Source organism: Anarrhichthys ocellatus, unplaced genomic scaffold, assembly GCF_004355925.1.
Source record: "Anarrhichthys ocellatus isolate YVR2014 unplaced genomic scaffold, GSC_Weel_1.0 scaffold34, whole genome shotgun sequence".
NCBI lineage: Eukaryota > Metazoa > Chordata > Actinopteri > Perciformes > Anarhichadidae > Anarrhichthys > Anarrhichthys ocellatus.
This window is the reverse complement of record NW_022280064.1, coordinates 474,428-496,246: the sequence shown is the minus strand read 5'-3', so window position 1 is coordinate 496,246 and position 21,819 is coordinate 474,428. Positions and strand designations below refer to the sequence as shown.

General features: G+C 42.1%; 3 protein-coding genes across 4 annotated transcripts in view; all 3 read left to right on the top strand.

The window, feature by feature from the left end:
* Positions 1-15,693, top strand: part of nkain2 (sodium/potassium transporting ATPase interacting 2) — a 71,045-nt gene extending 55,352 nt beyond the window's left edge. For both annotated transcript variants that reach the window (XM_031866279.1, XM_031866280.1), the window contains exons 6-7: positions 8,583-8,664; positions 10,849-15,693. In XM_031866279.1, coding sequence (XP_031722139.1) covers positions 8,583-8,664; positions 10,849-10,858 — 92 coding nt within the window. In that variant the 3' untranslated portion in view covers positions 10,859-15,693. The remainder of the gene's footprint in view (positions 1-8,582; positions 8,665-10,848) is intronic.
* On the top strand, positions 2,358-8,032 carry LOC116393724 (tripartite motif-containing protein 35-like). Its single transcript, XM_031866278.1, has 6 exons — positions 2,358-3,509; positions 3,661-3,756; positions 3,838-4,068; positions 4,171-4,193; positions 4,424-4,542; positions 4,736-8,032. The coding sequence occupies exons 1-6, from the start codon at positions 3,105-3,107 to the stop codon at positions 5,209-5,211; spliced, it is 1,350 nt and encodes a 449-aa protein (XP_031722138.1). The 5' UTR covers positions 2,358-3,104; the 3' UTR covers positions 5,212-8,032.
* A 1,680-nt stretch (positions 15,694-17,373) lies between the features above and the next one.
* Positions 17,374-21,819, top strand: part of rnf217 (ring finger protein 217) — a 7,504-nt gene continuing 3,058 nt past the window's right edge. The window contains exons 1-3 of the mRNA XM_031866245.1: positions 17,374-18,439; positions 20,772-20,993; positions 21,114-21,278. Of these exons, the coding sequence (XP_031722105.1) occupies positions 17,450-18,439; positions 20,772-20,993; positions 21,114-21,278 (1,377 nt within the window). The 5' untranslated portion in view covers positions 17,374-17,449. The remainder of the gene's footprint in view (positions 18,440-20,771; positions 20,994-21,113; positions 21,279-21,819) is intronic.

Below are 21,819 nucleotides of genomic sequence, written 5' to 3'. Positions count from 1 at the left end.
GGCCTTTACTAACACTTAGACAGAATTCAAAGTGAAACCTGTAGCCTCCAGGCTCGTTCATGGACAGCGACGCACGGAGAAAAGAGACGAGAGAACTCACTGTGAAGGATGAAGAGATTCATGCTCGATCAAAGTTGTCTTTCATTCACACAACACTCCCAACCATCATCAAAAAGCAACAGTCATAGAGAGAATCAAAGAGGGAAAGACCAACAAAACACGTTCACCCATTCATTCATGCAACCGTGTTGATTGGGAAGTGTGCAACTTCTACACTGACTACTATTTAGATAGTGAAGTGCATTTGAAGGGTAATACCACTATCAGATGAGGAAAATGAGACAAATCAACATGTTGATTTTGCGATTGTTATATTTTGAATGCAGTGCGTGCCTGTGAGTGTTCACTTTAATGAGCCCATTTATCTGAGGCCATCAGATTAGTTATTCCATTAAAGTAGACGCAGCTGCGGGCGGATCAATACACAAGCATGTCTTATTCAACATTGAATTGAGGGCGGTGTTTGCTAACTCATAAATATTGACAGGTGATGAATGCAGACGGGATCAGTGGTAGTAGTTTGAAGCACTGAGGGTAGACACGTTTTCCTGCTTTCCTTCTCGTACAAAGCAGATTGGGGATTGAGATTTTCGTGGGAAATTATTTCCAGCTTTCACAAAACTGTGGGTCAGCATGGGATTCAAGGCCTGCATCTGTCTCTAAAGGCTCCTAATGTGACCAAACTACCTCTGTGTTTGAGGCCACAGATAGATATCCAATCATTACATTGTTAAGTAGAAGTGAGGTAACACTGTATAATTGAGTTTCAGGGGTTACTGTGAGATGAGACTTTTTTACCAATGCACTTCAATAACTTTTGTGATGACAGGAAAACTGAAATGCCACTTGTTCTGTGTCTAAATATTTAATGCCCAACAGTTATTATTGGGCCTGTGCTTAACTGCTGTGAGAGAGAAAGAGAGAGAGAGAGACAGAGAGAGAGAGAGAGAGAGAGAGAGAGCTTGTTAGAACTACACAAATTCAGATGAGTTAGAGCACGAGGAGTATGCTGTGTATCCATGTGAGAGTTCATGTGCTCAGTGATGTATAAATGCTGCTTGTTGATTCATTGTTATCTTCACTGTAACAACTGAAATGTTGGACAGAAGACTTGTTTCAGCCTGGTCAGACTCCCTAGGGGGCTAAATACCCACGCCTGGGCAGCGGCCCTCTGCGTCTCGATAGCTCTCGGTAGCTTGACAGCCGCCTCAGCAAGGCAGCCTTTCAACTAACTCTAATGTAAACCCATCATTAATAGACACTCGGAGCAACAAACGTAGTAGAGAGACAAGTGGGAGGGGCGGTGGATGGGTCAGACAAACACAGGACTTTAACTCTGGGGACCGACGTCTGTTTCCCATGCCAAACCAAAAGTTAAGTCATTTTACGAGTGGCGGTCCGTCAGGGCCTGCAAGGCCTTCTCTGCTGGCCTAAACAGAATCACAAAGCTATATCTATTTTATAATTTAATAATTTTTCTTAAATACACTACATGTATTATAATTTATAAAAATATCCTTCCCATTATCTTATTTTCTCATTGCACAGCTACTGTCTTCCTCAGTTGCTCTGCTTCCAGTGCAGCTTGTTTTAAGTAGAGCTTTCATCCAATCAGATTTCACCTCGGTGTCTCTAGGTAAGAAGAGAGGCCCAGGCCTGCACACTCTCACCTGCAGCCAGTGATTAAAGTAAATGGGGACGATATTGTTGATTGTCATAGTGTTCAACCAATTAGATCTTTAGTTTGACATGTTGGGCGTATTCTTTGACTGTCAGAGCCTGTGCGCCGGCCTATAATGACGTCAGCATTACATGCCGCTCAGTGTCCTTGGCCAAATCCCAATGTCCCCCCTTACGGACTCACGGACTTTGAGGTGCGCTCCCGCGAAGTCCTTGAGGGTTTAGGGATGTCCCACTGTCAAATCGTCAAGTGTTTGAGGGCTCTCTCGCAGACATTTTAAGCCCTTTATGAACCCTTTCCGTAAGTCAGCATGCTATGCTGACTTAGCATGGTCAGCATGGTATGCTGACTTAGCCTAAGGGAATTACCCACAAATCATTGCAATGTAACCAGTGGACGCATGGAGACGGAAAAAAAAAGGTAAACAAAGAGGACGGCTCACTTGTGTTCAGCCTGTCATATTAAATTTACTCAGAAACATTCAGGATTAAAGATGGAACAAAAAATAAACATGAAATCAGAAGATATTTATTTATTTATTCATCAAATATTTGATTTTGTCATTGAAGCTGTTTTGACAAAAACGAGTAAATAGATTATATGAAGTTACCTCTCATCTTGTGAGGAAAGAGATGTAAGACGTTGAAATCAGGGAGTACAACGTATAAAATAAATACACACAATTGTAGCTGCATTTTACTGACACCGCTATGTCACGTGACATTACGCCACTGAGTCACCTGACGTTAGGTCCGTAGCTTATTACAAGCGTAGTTATTGTAAGCCAAACCATGACACTTTTTCTGATCCTAACCAAGTAGTTGTGTTGCCTAAGCCTAAAAAACGATGTTATAATGTGCAATATGTCTATGCACCAATCAGAGTTTGAATCCAAACATTTGAATCCAAACATACTGACAGTTGGTTGTTTGCTCACGTTGCCGGCACTGCCCGTCAAATCTGATCACATCAACACAGTCCAGATTAAGCCCATTAACTCTCAAATTATAAGAGTGGTCCTCTCAAACTTTATGTTATGTTATCATGTTATGATAATGGGAAAATATATGTTTTAGTCATTGTTTCTAATGTGCACAGGGCAGGATGGAACTGCAAGAGATTTTTCAAAAACAAACAAACTTGAACTCCTCCGATTTTGCGCCTAACGCCAATTCTGTATTTGAAAACAAAACAAATGAGGAAGGGAATCTAGTAAATAGGACGCGTTTTATGTAACAAGGGGTTTATGAGTATTTTTGTTTTTTTTGGACCTAAAAGTACCGAACCTGAGCACTGGCCGAGCAAATACCAGTGAATCTGTGAAAGCGAAAGTAGTCTGACAGCCACGTGAGACATCAACAGAATGGCTGCTAACGTATCGCCGTCAGAAATGGATTATACCTGCCCTGTGTGCTGCGATATATTTAAGGATCCTGTTATGTTGCTGTGCGGTCACAGCTTCTGTAAGCACTGTCTTCAGGAGTGGTGGAGACAGAGTGGACAACAGACGTGCCCGGTCTGTAAGCAAATGTTTCCAATGGCTCAGCCTACACGTAATCTGGCACTGAGAGACGTTTCTGAGGCCTTGAGGCGGGAGAAGATTCAGAGAGCTAACTCAAGATCTACGGAGATCTGCAGACTGCATGGTGAGAAACTCAAGCTCTTCTGTCAGGACGATCGACAGCTCATCTGTGTGATTTGTAGGGATGAACAAAAACACAAGAAACACAACATCGTCCCCATCGACGAAGCAGTGGAACCCTGTAAGGTAAGCAGATACGTATAGTTTAATGAAAACAGCTGAGAAATGTCTTGGCTTTGGTTGTTTTCATAATTCTTTATATTGCACAATGCAGGCAAATGTGTTGCTAATTCACTGTTCACTCTGCATTTAACTTATACACCTTTAATTTCTATAGGCCCCGCTCAAGCTTAAGATGATGCATTTAAAAACCAAACTGGGGAAATTTAAAGCACAAAAATCCAAGTGTGACAAAATTGCCGGCCACATCAAGGTAAGTCTCAGGCATTATGGTTATATCGGCAAAAAGCAACATGTGCTACCTTCGTAAAAACAATGTGTTTCTCCTCCTCAGCTGCAGGCTCAGCAGACTGAGAAGACAATCAAAGAGGAGTTTCAGAAGCTCTACCAGTTCCTGCAGGCAGAGGAGGCTGCTAGGATGGATGCAGTGAGGAAGGAGGCAAAGTTCAAGAGTGTAGCAATGGCCATCAGGATTGTGAATTTGACTGCAGAGATCTCCTCCCTCACAGACAAAATCAAAGCCATAGAGACTGAGATGAAAGCTGAGGACATTTCATTTATGATGGTACTGGTTACCTGTGTGAATTCATATTCTAATCTAAATATTGAATATTTAAAGAAATGTATAGGTATTGATTTGTTATTCTGTTTTCTCTTTATTTGACAGAATGTCAAATCCACCATGGAGCGGTAAGTTGTTTCCTGAACACTATCTATCAAAGTACAGCTGAGTGACAGTCAGGGCTGATGGGAGGTAGGGACATTATGTGGGAATGATGCACTCTGCCACTGACATGTCAAATTACTAGAGGGGTCACTGATGATTTAGCCAGAGAAGATGCACCAAATAAAAAGACAACCAATGTGGGGTATTTCAAAATATTTGACTGGTATTTGGTGGCTGCTTAATATTCCTTCAGATCCCAATGCAACCTACCAGACCCAGAGACTCCATCAGGAGCCCTGATCGATGAGGCCAAACATGTGGGGAACCTGCTGTTCACAGTCTGGAAGAAGATGAAGGACATAATCCAATACAGTAAGAAGTGTTTCTGCCATATGTTTACATTTTAATCTGCAGTACCATGTACAGGTGACCAATGAAATGTATCACCAAATAAACACCAGGCTGTTCTCTAAATACACAGTAATGCCTTAAGTTAAACTTTTACCTTTTATTGTAATAAACATCTGACTAAATGTTCCCTTTTGTTTCCATATTTTCTCTGAAGCTCCTGTAACTCTGGACCCGAACACTAGCGGCTCACAATTGATCATATCAGAACACATGACCCGTTCAACAGAAAGCAGCAAGGAGCAGCCGCTTCCTGAAAACCCAGAAAGGCTGAGCAGCCTTGAAGTTCTTGGCTATGGAGGCTTTAGCTCTGGAAAACACAGCTGGGAGGTGGAGGTGGGGGGTGATTGGAAAGTTGGTGTTGTTGCTAGAACCAAGGACCTACTCTCTAAAAGGATCTGGGCCGCCACGTGGTCTGCTGGTCCTGCTCCAATGCTTTGTGAAAGTGATAATCTTGTATCCAGAGATCCACTTCCCCAAAAGGTCAGCGTGCAGCTCGATTATGACCAAGGAATAATATCGTTTTTTGAACTCGACAGGAAAACACTCGCACACACCATCAAATACACTTTCACAGAAACGGTATTTCCATATTTCCATAACAATGCAAAACTCCTTCCAGCTGAATTTTAAATGAGGATAAGAAAACCCAGATAAACATTCAGCATTACTGCAGAGGACTAACAACAAGATGAGGCCTTATTTTGGGACCTGTAGCGTTAACAATATGACTCTGAATTCAGTATACTAATAAACTTGGTCTATCTCTTCTATCTCTGTATCTTTTATACACGTCATGTGGTCGACCAAAGAAATGTGAACTGTAATTGTTATCAATCATCACAGATGGTTTTCCTGGTTCCAATTTGGTTTAGTCCGCCTTAAAGGGAGTGTGAGCAACCCCACATTTTGTAAAATAAAGCCAATGTTTTTTAATCTGGCATTCTCTCTACTGGCCAGCAGGGGCGGCTCCTCTGGTAAATCAGATTGTATAGAAATCGATGACAAAATGACCCTACTTCTCACTTTTATTATCTATCACTGCAGTAAACATAAGTGTTTGTTCTTATTCGTTAGTTTAATATCTTCTTAAATATATCACGTGTTATAAAGAATCACTTCAACGTTGTAGTAGCATTAACAAATTCAGCCGCAACCATCTGTTCATCCACTTTGTAAGCTGCTTGTGCTGGAGAAAGTGTGTTGGGAGCTGGAGCCTAGCATGCATTTGACTTTGCATGTCTATCCAGTTCTATAACAGGGCTAACACTTGTAAACAAACACATTCACACCAAAGGGCAATTTAGAGCTTCCAGTTCAATATAATGTGTTTGGACTGCAGAAGGAACCGAAAGCACACAGAGATGGGAGAAAGCATGCAAACTACACACAAATGGGCGGCAATACTGTGAGCCACACGATCACACAAGTCATTTTCACACTTCTTCTCAAGGGACGAATGTTATCAGAAGGACTCAGGATTCAAATTTAGGTTTTCAGACCGCTATTAAGCTTCAATGATTATGTACGCAATGGCAGTGTCATGTCACGTAGATCATTTTCATGCGACAAGGAGAGAATTTTCTCCGGAATAATTTCGGGATTCATTGTAATCTTTTTATGTTGCAGAAGCGTAGGCTGTGGAAAAGCACTGTGCGATAATGCAGTCTGGGAGACGAAACAATAATCAGGGAGCTTTGTAGGGAAATGTGCCTTGGGTGAAGAAGCTAATACTCACTGAGGACCGATGAAGATTCTGAGTTGCTGAGAAAGCTAATTACTCTCATAATTATTCCGTGCATGTGTGAATGTGTGCGTGTTGAAGTGTGTGTGTGTGTGTGTGTGTGTGTGTGTGTGTGTGTGTGTGTGTGTATAGGTGTGTGGTTGTGTCTGTGTGTGCGAGATTAATCATTATAGGGAGTCTTATCTGTCTCACAGCTCCTTGAATGTGTCAGACAGATTCTTGTCAGACACACACATGAACAACACACATAGATGGACACACAAAAGTAAAGATTACAATTTGTGTCAATAGTTAGCCCTCACAACTGGAAAATATACCAAATACCACAATAATTTCAGATAATCTGACCATAAACTAACACTCAGGAGATCTGTTCTTTTACAGACCAGACTGCAGTTTCTGGCTTCTGGTGAGAATTGTTCATGTGCTCACATGCTCATCGGACGAGCCTGCGCCTTATGAATAACATATCTGAATTTTTAAATTGAACTGCTGCAGCTTGATAGGCAGCACGCTGACAAGGTTAGAGGCTCGATTTCCTCTTGCGTTCAAAGGGTCAAGCATGGCAGGAACTCTGCTGAGACTGTTTGACTGCAGCATGAATCAGCAGGAAACCGTTACCGTTCACACCAGGCCCTTCTTCCACAAAGGGATCTGCACACAGAAGGAGCACATCGAGTACAGGCATCCTCTCCGCATTGTCTGACTGAACAACTACAATGAACCGAATGATCATAAAATGCCACAGTATTGCAGCAGACTGCTGATAGACAAAGAAGATCGTCTGCCGTCCCGTTGTGTGGTGTAATCACGATTTCACATGAATGCATTAAGAGGATTAAGGGAGAAGTGGGAAAACTCACAGGCAAGAAGTTGTGGTTTATTATGAATTGTGTCGTCTTTAACTGCAACAGAATGAAAAGCAGAAGACAGGTATGTGAGGACAGATACATTGATCCAGAGATTTGAGTGGAAATCAATGATAAATTGGGGCTATGCTTTCTGTCTATTGACAATAGAGCCAGTAGCCGCTTAGCTTAGCTTAGCATAAAGACAGGAAACAGGGGGAAACAGCTAGCCTTGCTCTGTTCAAAGTTAAATATGCCTACTAGCGCCTCTGACTAACTTGAGTAATATTTTGTTTTTTTCAATCTGTACAAAAAACAAAATAAAAAAAATGTTTTTAAGGTGAGTTACGTGCTAAAAGCCAAGAAATAGTTAAAGTATGTAAAACCAAATAACTTGTTAATCAGTGAGCTTTTAGAGGTGCTGGTAGGCAAAAAAAAAAAAGTATGTTTGGAAATAGCCTGGCTAGCTATTTGCACCTGCTTCTAGTCTTTCTGCTAAGCTAAGCTAACCCTCTTACGTCGTCTCAACCCACAGCGTTGAATTTAGCATCTGATGGAAAACCTTTTTGGCAAAATGTCAAAATATTCTTTTAAAAGGTGAGTTACAGCATTATATCCACTATACTCATTATAATGAGATTTAAAGATATGATAACACAACATCTCCATACATATTGCATTTGCATTGTGTTTTAATAGAGGCATACACAAACTAGTTAGTTTAATTGCCTGACTGGGTTTGGCTTCCACGTCATGTTTGGACTTACATCCCTGCTTCTTGCAGGCTTACGGCATTCCTAAAGCAACTTTCATCTCTGCAGTGTGCTGCCACTTCCTTTAGGAATGCCGTAAGCCTGCAAGAAGCAGGGACTTACATCCCTGCTTCTTGCAGGCTTACGGCATTCCTAAAGCAACTTTCATCTCTGCAGTGTGCTGCCACTTCCACATTGTACTTGATGGTATGAAACCTCACTCAATAAATGCGAAAGTACGCTGCTGATCAAGGCAAGGAAGGACCCTTTTATGAGCTCTACAACTTCAAAGTAAAGAAAATATCACGGCTTCCTCTCTTCAAAAGTCCAGGCGCTCTGCCTCAGTCTGAGAAAAGCAACCACCTGCTGGCAACTCCTCAGCCCCGGAATCTGCAGAGCCATCCTATATAATTTAGGAGTTAAGAGTATTCTCAAGGCATAAATACATCACTTCACAGGATGTGGTCTTCCTCCTAAAGATTTGAATCATCATGATTAGCTCGGAGAGCGATAGAGGATAGAGGTGCTAGTTCTGTTACAAAATGTTGACGACTCTGCAGGTGTAGGAGGCCTTGTGCAATGACTCATTGGTGGTGGGAGGTTCCCAGTTGATAACCACAAAGGCATACTCTTTCTCTAATTGGTGTTGTTTTTGTGCAGTTGATTTTATAGGAGGGTTCGACTCGTACGGTTACCAGGGGCCTCAGAAGACCTCCCACCTTCAGCTACAGCCCATGTACATGTAAGTATAGTTTTTCTCTATTTATATACAAATGTTACATATTCAAACTAAATGTTTTGATGATTTTTTATCACAAACCCACAATATAAGTCTTAAAGATGAGGATAAAATTGTGCTAAATGGTGACCAGAAATCCAGTTGTCCTTCCTTGAATGCACTCCAGATCCCTCAGACCCTCTTAAATTCCAACCCCACTATCAACACATTTTTTATCTGCTTTTCATGTGTTGAGTTCTGCAGTGAGGATGATATAAACACATTCTCGCCGTATCAGCATAAGGGCTTATCATTTATCAGCCCAAGGTCTCATCAGTTATCACTGATGTAGAGCTTTTATCACCTCGACACAAGTGGCAAATAGATGTGGGGCGTGTTAACCAAAGCCTCGGTATCCTCGATGTCATTCTTGCTGAAGCTTTGTTTCATTGTTAGCTGTTTTATTGTTATCGTTGCATTTGGAAGCTTTTATTTCGTGCCCTCGCAGGCTAGATTGTAGTTTATGTGGGGATTTCCAGAGACTCAAAACCACAGATTCCTGTTTCGTTGAGATCTTCAGCTATTCTTGTGCCCGAAGAGCCAGGAATCGGATAACACAAAATGAGTCTGAGTCCAGGCTTACACAGCCCTGCATCAATCTCGCTGTCTCACTTCGTCCCGTGCAAGCGCCAAGCAATACAGCAAAAGCTTACACAACTGTAGCAAACAACAACACGGAAATAATGGCGATTCCACTGACGTACAGCGGACAGTTGATCAATAACTGTTTTTATTAGAGAAAAGAGCCAGAACGAATTACAGACAGATACAGACAGACAGAGATGGAGAGAGAAAGTGAGATCAAGATAGGCGAGAGACTCGAAGAAAGAAAGAGAGAGAGAGGAGGGGGGGGGAAGATAAACACAGAGTGATGGATGAAACGAAGGACTAAACAAAGAAGAAAGGCAATAAAGGACCATTCTGTAGTTTTATATGTCCCCTGCGGAAGTCATAACACAGATCATAAATCATCGACCCCCAAGATAATGGCTGCAAACTCACACAAGAGCTGGAGCATGAATATACACAGATGCAGGCACACACACACACAAATAACACACAAGCACACATACAAACAACACACAGTAAATGTGCTGATAGACATCTTGTGCTTGTTCATTAATGCACACACACACATGCATATGCACACACGCACTTGCACAAACATCATCTATATGCTATCATTGTTCCCCAGCTGTTGTCCCTTCACTTTGGTGTTTATTGACTCTGGCCACAGGGACTAGTTAAAAAAAAAAAAGGCATCAGCTGTATCGTCCCAATAGAAATCTCCCACACACACGCACACACAAAAAATAGCTTGACAACATTCGCTGCCTCCAGAATTTTGTAGAAATGTAAGCTTCTTTGCAAAGAGAAAAAAGACCAACTTATTGTTGACCCCCAAAAGCATGTGTTGCATTCAGATGAGGGTTAAGCATAATTCCAAACACATCATGACATCTGAAAACATTAACAATGCAGAGACAAAATATCAAGTTGTGACCGTAAGTTTACGTCTCATTTATTTTTCCACAATTGATGTTACTTTGTTCAGAAGTCAGAACTAGTTGTATTAGGAACTTGGTCATACCAGACCAAGTGAGTCTTCAGATTGAACAACAAAGTAAAAGGAAGATGTGCGATTACTTCTCTTAAAGGCTACATACTGGCAGTCTCACTTTAAGGCACTGTCATTTACATTGTGTTAACAATTGTGTTAGATATACATATGGGATATTATTCTGTAAGCGGTAATATAGATTGCATTTTTTTCTTGCTTTTTGTTTTTGTTCTTAATAGTTTGGAGGAGAAGTATCAAAGTCAGGACAGCCATGTGGTTGTGCTCAAGCTGTCTCTTATTATAATCTCTTATTATAATACACAGGACAAGTGCTTCTGATGTCCTCATTGAACATTAATGTTGTTCAGCTTTTTTTTGCCGGAGTGAATCACTTTATCAAGGACGACGCTGAGCAAATGCACCGCTAAGCAATTAAACATAACCCTCTTAATCCTCACTGTCCTCAATTACTTCTCAAAGAGTTGCAGTTTAAGAGGTTCACATAAACATTTACCTTTAAATCTATGCTGAAGCAATAAAAGAGATGCAGTCACTATTTTGTGTAACCCTCTCCTCTCTTCATTCAGGTCAAAGTAAAAACCCAGGAGCTACTCCAGGAGCGCTGCCTTACCAACCACCACTGCTTAACATCCTGCTTTTACTACTCCAACTGTCTTTTAATAAAACAACAACCAAGACACAGACAAGTAGACAGGATACAGAAGACACTAAGATATTCTGCGTTTCAATCTGTCCCCCACCCACCCCGCCAGTAATCAGATCGCTTCCCTGGTCTGCCTGTCTGCTGTTATAATGGTTATTTCTGTTCCTGATGAAACACTGGCCTCTTATGGTTGAATACGGTAGCTGCAGGACATGTGTGAAATACCAAGACAGGCAGCTCCGATGATACCTGCATCTTTTTTTTTTTTTTGGTCTCTGAGGGACCCAGATATATTCCTCTTGTGATGTTGGGCATCTGCATTGTGAAGGAAACCAAAGGGATGTAAAGCGGCCCATTGGTGAATTACCGACGTCTTTCTTCAGACTTCCAAGGAGAACACACGACGTGTGATGTGTTAACGTGTAGCCCGGTTTCTTTAAGCTATGTATACAACAGAGCCCGCTAAACAATCTCTGGACCTTTTGTTGCTCTTCGTGCCTGAAACATCAGACACTGGACTTCCAACCAAACTGACCAAGCATCTACTAGCAAGACTACCGATGTAGGAATGTCAGACATCTTTCTTTTCTAAGGTTACTTTTTTGGTGCATTCGGGTTCTCGTTGCAGCAAAGATGGGATCCCGATACAAGTCACGGCCTGGACTCAAGTGCGAGTACACGCCACACATTTTATTCCGTTGAATGTTAAATGACAGTGCTGTGTGTAGATTTACATACTTTCATTCCACATGTGCATGTGTACAGGAAACACGCATTGACATACACAGGCATTAGGTAATGCGTATGTGAATCCACACACGCATGCACAATACACACACACACACACACATAACAGATGTATTAACATTTTTTATGTGATTCTTAACAATGTTTACAATACTCCAAAATTCAGAAAGACTGAACACCTGACAGACATGTAGACAGGCAGACTGGGAGACAGACAAGAAACGTTCTAGATGCAGCATCCCAAAGGCCATTGGGTGTTTTATAACGTAATAATACAGACAGAGGAGTTTTGGTCTCCAGAAGAGGGATTGAGGTGAGGCAACAGTTTCCCTTCCACCTCGGTCCTTGTAGCTCTCGATGCCAAGCGTCCTTCGTCACACTCGCCCATCTCTTTCAGCAGGCAGAGTTTTCTTTTCCCTTTTTCTGAATTATAAAAAGAAGTAAAAAAGCTGGAGGCCAGATCAAGTGCCCAATCAGCCTAATGTGCAGCACCCACCCCTCCTTAACAACAGAAATATCTCAGAATATCCACAGACAACGCTTACACATAGGGAAAACACACACCTTTTACAGAAGTGACAATCACTGTCAGATCGTCCTGAATCTCACCATAGATTGGCATTTTTTGTACCATACAAAATGTGCCAAAAAGCTGAAAAATGGCTGTCATTGTTATGAGGGAGCAGAGAAGCATCTTATTTGGATTATTTGATGAATTATTTATTGTTTTGATTGATATACTGCATTTCCGAAACACTGGTGAGTGACAAAGATTGGGGAAAGGAGGAGAAAGGAAACGACAGAGGCTGAATCCCACGACGACACTGCACACGTTCACCCTCGCCTGCAGACTAACGAGGACAAAAATGATACCAGAGAGACGCCAGAGTCTTAGCATCTCCCTCTCTTCACCTCACCACTCAAATGTTAATGTTGAAAGTGCCAACGATATCCCCACATGGACATCCGTAGAGCCTGGTTTCTGAAAGCCACAGACTGGGACCAAAAATAATGGGTCTCAGGTTCACTTTTCTTGGGTTCCCATGTGATAAAAATTGCGAGGATATCACAAATATATAAAAAAAAATCACATTTGCATTCCAGGCGACCAGCAGGCTTCTCTCTTTTATTCTGCTGACAAAAAAAACAACTGATTCCTTCTGGAAGTGAAACAAATCGTGTTGCATTTGTGTTGCAATCACTGGACCAAAATGTTTGAGGCCTTCTCCGTCAACTGAGGAACGTTTCTTGGTGAAAGCACTGATAAAATGATGGACTTTTCCCCCTCTACAAACTACAAAGTCCCCCCCCCCCCCCTGCCAGTTATCTTCAGCCGTTCATGTTTTATAACAGAACTGTGGGCGATACGTTCAGAGTCGCTGCCCCGTGAGGCTCCACAGACAGTCGCTCTGGAGGACAGAAACAACTTTTTGTGTGTTTGCATGAGGTGTTTCCAAACTGTTGCGTATTTAATCTCATGCTGCGTGTGACTAACTAGCTACTTAAAATGGGAACTGTTTGGTTTGTTGAATGCTCCTCAACTCTCGAAAGAGTCCTAAATGTGAACTTTGTGATTTTTCTATAAATAACGCAGTCTGAAATGTCCGCCGAGTAAAGGAGGTAAAATAGCAACTACAATGTAAAACGATGAAATGTAACTTTGAACTTCTAGACGTTTTTTAATCACGTGTGGCCGTGTTTACTGTTTTTTCTAGTTGACTACTAATGTATGATGTTGTGTACAAGTGGGACTACTATGTTTTATTTCTTCTAACTGTACAGTGTATTTTGAGATGAGAGAGTAAGAGGAGATTGGGAGGAAAGGGAATTAGTTGCACTATAGTCTGTAATTCTTTCATTAACAATTCTGTCAGGGCTGGAAATTCACTTTCACTTCAGCACATAATTGATTTTAAAATATTCATTTACTAACCAGCACCACACGTTGCTTTTTAATAAATGAACTGACTGCAGATGAAGTGTCTTTTTGCAAAATTCAAATCAGGAACAAATGCTGTGAAAAGGGTCACATGTCCATTATTGAAAGCGTCATTGAAAAAGATAGTTGCTTGTGTCGTTAGAGAACTTGAACTGAAAGTGAATTCATGTTATTATATTTGCCTTTAATGGAGTCGATCAAGGCAATATTACCTGGCACTGTGGAACAAAATCAACCTAAAAGAAACGCCAATCTGGCAGATACAGGAGAGGATTTCAGATATCTAATGTGACACGTGTGTGTGTGTGTGTGTGTGTGTGTGTGTGTGTGCGCGCGACTTTTCTGTGTCATGGTGAACTAAACGACACTTAACCCAGAACCTGCGAAGCCACATCTTCAACACAAACGAAGCTGAAGGAAATTGAAGAAGTCATCAAAGATTGTTAATGAACAGCAATAACAACAGTTATAATATATTTTTAAGTAATAATGAAGACAGAATCCACACGTCGTACATTTATCACATTTAGACTTTGGATCAGTCAATAGAGCGTCTTGTCTGTAGATCTAGGAATGCACATCTGTACATAAAGAGTTCAGCATTTGCAGCAGAAGCTTGAGGCGAGCTCTTATTTTGTTAAATGGTGTCAATAAACATTCAGTCAAGCTGTTGTAAAGTCCTGAATCTGTATTAGGAGTTACAAATCCCTCCTCTCGAAGCTTTACAGTTGTGGTAAGAGTATGCAGTTATGAGTTATTCCTGTAATATGATGCTGAATAAATGTATGAATAATATGGAAAGACGTTTATGGGTTTGGCTAAACTTTCACAAAATTACAAAATCAATTTTGCATTTCATAAAGCGAGAAGCAGCATCTTCAGCTTCATCAAAACTATTTTGATGAATATTTTTTAAGTGTTGAATTCAAAGCCCCTGAAAGCTTGATTTTGAATGTTAGGTTTTTTCCTCTATAATCTCAGATGTTTATAAACTAAATCAAATAAAAAACAACATATTTATAGATGTTATTCATTAGGAGGTTAACAAAAGCTTAGCTGGTGTGTTTCATTAGGACTGTGTGGGTGTGGCCTGGTCACCGCTCAGCTTCAGCTCTTATCTTGTGCTAAAACATCTTTTGTTCCTACAAATTGTCGAATACAAAACGTGTCTCTTCATTGTGACATTAAACTAAGAGACATTGGACTGTCGCAGTCAGAGACTATTATGTTAGAGGAGCATTTAGAGAGTGCAATAACACATTTTCACAATACATTAAGCAACTATTCACAGGGTCAGTACATCAGTGCAGGAATCTGTCGCCAGTGAAAACGGTGAAATACATTCTCTGTGGCTCTGGGTTGATTTGTTTACGTTCACCACTGACTAAAACCATCTATGTTGGTTTAACGCCTTCTCTCTTCATGATGTTTTTTTCCCCACAGGTGACTGACTGTACATAAACTCGACAGCTGGGAATAAAGTAGACAGTGGAGAAGGAAAGTCTATATCGTGTCCTCTCTTCAGTCATTCTTTTGTGCTTTCTGTGACCTTAAATTATTTACATTTGCTACATTAAGCTTGCGAAAGACAAAGTATTTTATAGCCTGAGTTCTTTCCTTTGGGGTTGAGTTTGTTGTTCAGCAAAGTGTTTTCCAGTAATTAAGTTCTGAAGAATAGAAAATCCACTTTCTAATGCAACTGAACTGAAGCCAAACCTGTGGAAACTGGATCCAAAAAGACATCATTTGTATCTCTTTAACGTGCACACACACAGACAGAGTCGTTGCCAGGAAGCATTATTGTTCCTTTGCCGAGGAAACGCACCGGCAATCATTAAGAGGAGCGGAGTGGGTGGGATTCTTACATCCTCAAAGGTAAATTCAGTGTTTAAATCCCTGAGGATAACGGTGTTAAAGTAAATCATGAAACATTTACCCAATTAAGACTGAAAACCTCTCCAGTGAGAAAGCAAAGCCTTCGTCGTGTAGATGGAGTAAATGCTCGAGATTGGAAGTACTTTAAATATTTTTTGTAGCCTGCAGAACGTCTCCACTTTTTGACTTGCTAAAATGTGAAACAGCACACTCCAGAAAACATCTGATGGGCTTCCTGGCTTTATGCAATAAGCGGGTGACTCACACTTGAAAAAAACTTTTTAGCATTGTTGGCATTCTCCACTAAAACCAATTGGGCACAGCCGGGACAAGCAAACTAATTACCGTGTGGCTTGCGCCCTATGGCATTAATGAGGGATTGTAACAGAGCTAACAACCCATTTTACAGGCGCCCCAACAGCGCTGAACTGAATATGTGACCGTCCAAATTACTTTCATTCTTTGTGTCACTTTCCCCGTCAGAATAAAAGGCCTTCTGGTTATGGGTGATTTAATGAGGAGAATTGTGTGTATGATGCAATTAAAAATAAAAATAAATTCTTGCGACTTTATCATAAAACACCAGAGCTGCAGTTCTGAATCTTAGTTAATGAGTGGACATTGACTTTCGTTTGCCCAAAGGGATAAAAGATAAGTAATTAAACAAAATTTGTATTGTATTATGATCCAGTTCTGTCCCAATTGCTTCTGAATATTTGAGCATACCTGGACCTGTAATTTAAATCATTCATGAAGCTGCTCTTACAGTAAGTGGAAACAGCTAGTGAGCTTCAAACAGTAGACGCAAGGCTGTGACTGTTCTTGGACACATCTCACCCATGATGAAGCACCGATAACACACATATTATGTATTTTACGTCGTCTCCACTGTTATAGCCGACTTCCTGGCTACCAGGTTGTGATAAACAACCTTGATTGGTTGTAGGGATATGCAACAATACAAAACAAAACTGAAACAATTCAGGAATTTAAATTAGGATGTTTGACTTAAAGGCTCTTTTCAAGACATGGGTTTTAAGATTGCTGGTGAAGGTGATAGCAGGAACCACTTTTTAATTTCAGACGGAATTGGGGGGAAACTCTGGAAGCCCATTTCCGACAGAAACAAATAAATGAATTCTAATTATTTTTTTATTTTTTTTTCCACCAGCATAAAAAAAAGATGCACCAACACTTTTGGTGCATCCATCTGTAACCATAACACTGACCAGATGTTTCCAGTTGCTATAGAAAGTCGAAATTATGAGTCATAGAAGCAGCTCTTCATAGGTTACCCTACATTTGAGATATAGATTGTGAGTACATTGAAGACTTCTTTAAACGTTAAAAATCTTTTCTTTTTTTTTTTCTCGGGGGGTGGATTATTATTATTTTTTTTAGTTACCTCTTTTATTTTTTTTGGCTGGCGGAAATGTGCTTCCATAGAAACAATAAAATTCTATATATGTATTTATTTTTATTTATCTTTTCACATGATGAACAATGTAGATATTATATATATATATATATATATATATAAATACAAAAATATCTAATTTTTTTCAAAAATAAATAAAAATATATACATATATATATATAATATATATTATTTTTTATTTTTTTTCCAATACCGTCTCAAATTATAAAGTGGATCCTGCTATCACCTGATCTTAAAACCCATGTTTTGAAAAGAGCCCTTCTGTCAAAAATCCTAATTTCAATTCCTGAGTTGTTTCAGTTGTGTTTTATATGTTTTATATAATTACACTCTCCACAGTATAGCTGGAGCCTGCACTCCACCACTAGGCTTCCCATCGGCCTATCGCTGCTCTCTACACGCCGACGACGACACCCGGAAGCACCGAGCTGCTCTCCGCTTTGTTTTGTTTTGGTAGTAGCATTTGGATAAGAGGTGGACGGGCAGAGAGAGAGGACCGTCCGGGTGAGAGAACCCGCTCACTAAATGGGGAGAACAACATCGGGGATGGAAGATGACGAACCGATAGACGACGCCTGTGACATGCCGAGTTGTATGAGCAGTCTCGAGGAGGGGAGGGGGAAATTGTCCCGCAACCTGCCGACAGAAACTTCCTCCACGGACGGCAAAGTTGAACCGTCGGTCAGAGATCTGAGTCGTCGTGTCACCAGATCAAACTCCCGGTTGTCCCTCGACGGAGGTGAGCGGTACTCGGAGCAGAGGAGCGGCGAGGAAGGGAAGGATGCGAAGGGCAACAACAACAACAACTGCAACGGCAGAGGAGGAGAGAGGAGGAGGAGGGCGAGTGCTGTCGAGATTTTGAGGAGGAATTTCGGCGTTTCGAAGTCTCCCTCTCTGTGTTTTAATACAAACAGTCGGATGCATGAAACCCGCGAAGGAAACGTTAACAACGACGTTTCAAACGGTTACGGAAATGAACGCGGCGAGTGTAAAAAGTCGGAGCGAGAAACGGGCGACACGGGGACTAAAAACGAGCCAACCCCGAGCGACTTGACGACTTCTAACGTAAAAGGAGTTGAACGCGTAATAGTTACAGGTCAGCGACGTCACAGGCGTGACGGTGACACCGAAGCAGTCGCTTCAGACGAGTCTTTTAGCACCAAAGAGCACGTCTACTGCACTGTTTACTGCATCGCTAACGACCGCCAGCGAGAAGTTGAAATCACGGACGATGAGACGGTCGCGTCAGACGCACCGGACATGGACCTGGACATGGACCTGGACGTGGGTTCGAGTCCCGAACCAGCTCTGTACACACTGGACGACCTGGTGGACCCTTTCGGTGCGATGGCCCCTTTCGGTGCGATGGCCCACCGGCTGTCCACGGAGCAGGCCGGTGCTGAGACTGCGGTGCAGAGTTGCCGGGTGTGCCTGGAGTCGAAAACCATCGCACCCCTGCCCTGCTGCAGGAAGGCCGTGTGCGACGAGTGTCTGAAACTCTACGTCAGCTCCCAGGTTGGTAGGAGGGAGGTTGAGCAACAGGGGGGGGGGTTAGTGCAGGTCTTGCTGGGTCAGTCAGCAGCTCGTTGAAGTGTCCTTGAGCAGCAACAACAACAACACACACTCACGATGCTGAAGTGTTGTGTTTGGTGTATTATCTACTCAAAGCCTTGAGGCATGGATCAATTCTGGGAGCTGTTGTAAAATACCTGGAGCTGGCTGGCATTGAGCAATCTGACCCCTCACATGATTAAAGGTCGAAATAGGCTTTCTGTTTCATACTTAAATGTCACAAGGCAACATCTGCAGGTCACACGTGTGTCCTTTAACATGGTGCATCTCCTACATCGTTGCCCTCACGTCCCAAAATGCCTCTTGTTGATGCCAGAAAATATGCCCGAGCCGTGCGTTTTTAAGTGTACACGGAGAGAGCAGCACCATTTGCAAAAGTAATTCTTTAACTCAGCCAAAAATAGGTCTGTTGCAACACTATATGTTCAGTGAGAGCTCATGTTCATTGACGATTTAAATCAAGGAACTGAATAATAGATGAGAGATACATTAACTTCCTTTGATTCAGTGTAGCTGCCTTAGAAATAGGGACTCGGCAATGAAAGGCACGTCACCGATCTAACGGAGCTAAAGTATTTCAGGATGGATGTCTTTTAAAGTGCCGGTTTCATGAACTGGTACGATCCTCTGATCAAAACAAACCTGCATGCTGTCGCAAGTAACAATCGCAGGTCCTTTGCTACTGTTTCTGTAATCTCCTTTAATCTGTTTAGATAAAACAGTGTTTATCGGTGAGACGGACAGCATTTTATCTGTCATGCTGTGATAACGAGGCACGAATAATCACACAAACACAGAGACATGCTCTGATAACAACACTGAAATGAGATACGGGTTGTGTAAACTATCCTGTGTGGGTGGAATATTTTTTTTCCCGTCAATGTACTGCAAACCCTCAGTGGGTACAGTAAGCGTTATGTCAGAGAGATTGGAGTATGTGCTCAGTGCCTTGCTCCTGGGCACTAGACTAGACTGCACTGGTTTGGTGCTAACCATGTCTTAAAACCAGTAGTTTGCTGTTATTCAAGGCAGTAGCGTCGGGCTTATTCTAAAGGTTAGAAATAAGGATATGGTCGCTGATAGTAGAGAATGTATTCTGCCATAACATTAGGTGTTTAGATGTGTTTAGCTTCACTGGGAACATTTGCATCTCTACATCATTTCCCCGTCACATGAGCTCAAGCACCACCAGTCAGGCTCCAAATATGGCCTCATGCATGAATTGCAAACTAGCAGAAGTACACCTCAGTGTACAAGGACTCCGGAATGACGGTGACATGTGTATGTGAGAGACAGATTGGCAGCACTCACAACCCGTCCAACCAGTCTGGCAGTGGTCATCACAGTGTTTGTGTTGTGACAACAACACTAACACATCGCAGCTCTCATGCCCTCCAGAGGATACATCTTAGAATCTTGTAACAGGCTTTTAGTATGTGTGTGTGTGTGTGTGTGTGTGTGTGTGTTGGGTGTAACACTGTCAGAGGCTGATGCTGTTGTTCTTGCTGTCATTTCACACACACACACAAAATGCCTTATCATGTGTCAGTGCAGCTGGTGTCACTGGCTTTGATGGCCTGAAGATGTGCAGAGAGCAGAGACAGAAAGAATATGTGAAATGAGGAAGAGAGAGAGAGCGATGGAAGAAGAGATGCCCTGAGAGGAAAGAAAAACAAAGAGACAGAGCTAGATGGTGAAAATGAAGTGTGATACTTAATGTATCTAAGGTCAGATTAGTTGAGATACGAACACACTCACCTGTATTGAACCCAGGTGTGAATTTATTGACGGAAAATGTCCCTGAAGGTGGTGAAGCCTTGTTTCAAACTATATGTTTGATGTTTATTTTGACTCCTTTGTAACATTTTGAATTCGTTTAACGGTTTATTTTAAAATGTCTGTGGCTCTGTGATGTCTGTGAGGTCTGCTAAATGACTGCCGAGCACTTGGTGCGAAGTAACTAACGTGTGTTATTGTGTGCTTTGATACATATTAACTTCCACTCTCTCCACGGCCTCCTCCAGCCTTCTATTCAGCTGCCTCTTACTGCCTCTACTCTTGGGTAAATCATTAACCGTCCCGTCTGCGGTGTGAATTTACTCCACGTGCAGATTTGGTGGTGAAAGACACTGAAAGACAAAAGAGATTCAAATTGTGGTGTTGCGATATATATTTCGTATTGACATTTAAGTGTCACGTTCACACGGTTGAACACATGTTCTTTGTCTCATTGCAAACCTTTTGGAATCACATTTCTTTTTGTGATGTTTCCCAGGTGCGAGTAGCCAAATCGTACATCGGCTGTCCGATCCCAGAGTGCAGCGGCTACCTGGAGGAGGGAGTGGTGATTTCCTATCTAGCCAATGAGGACGTGGCAAAATATCGTTACTTTTTGGAGCTGAGTCAGCTGGACTCGGGCACCAAACCCTGCCCCCAGTGCAGCCAGTTCACCTCCCTGAAGGGGAACAACCCCAGCCGCTCCGAGCACAAGTACAAGGTAAGATGACGGCTCCAATACGCCAACGAAACATAAGGAAATACATCAGAAAATTAAAGCTGAAGTATACGTTTAGAAGTAACTTAAGGGTGTGCTTGCTTTCTTGTGTCCCCACCTTAGATCCAGTGCAGCAATTGCCAGTTTGTGTGGTGCTTTAAATGCCATGCGCCGTGGCACAATGGGGTCAAATGTCGCGACTACAGGAAGGGAGACAAGCTGCTACGAGGCTGGGCCAGCGTCGTAGAGCACGGGCAAAGAAACGCCCAGAAGTGTCCACGGTGCAGGGTGAGAATCCCAAGTTATCACGACGCGGTTTGTTCTGCCGTGGAACAAACACGGCCAGAGGAGTGCAGAAACGTGGCCACCGTGTGTGACATGGGTGTGTGGGGAAATGGAAAAGAGGTTTGACTGATGGAGGATGCAATAAATGTGGATGAGAAGATCAATGAAGGCTAAGAGGAGGAACAATATGATGGATGGGGAGCTGTAGGGAAAGTAGAGGGATGCTCAGATTTGGTGCTGGACCGAGATGCATGTTGAAAAAAATAATGATGTCTCTGCTGCACAAAACCAAATCTGGTAGACTCACTGGCATCCCTCCCACTTGTCATAAAACAAGCCTGGTGCCATTACGACCAAGTTAGTCCACACAATATTTAATTTGACTGTCAGGAGATGACTAAAGCAAGACGTAGATTAAGCTAATTACCGGTGTGTGTGGGAACTGTTTGCTCACTTTCCATCTGCGTCCGTCGCACCGGCGTCTCTGTATTTTCTGCAGAGAGAGAGAGAGAGAGAGAGAGAGAGAGAGAGAGAGAGAGAGAGA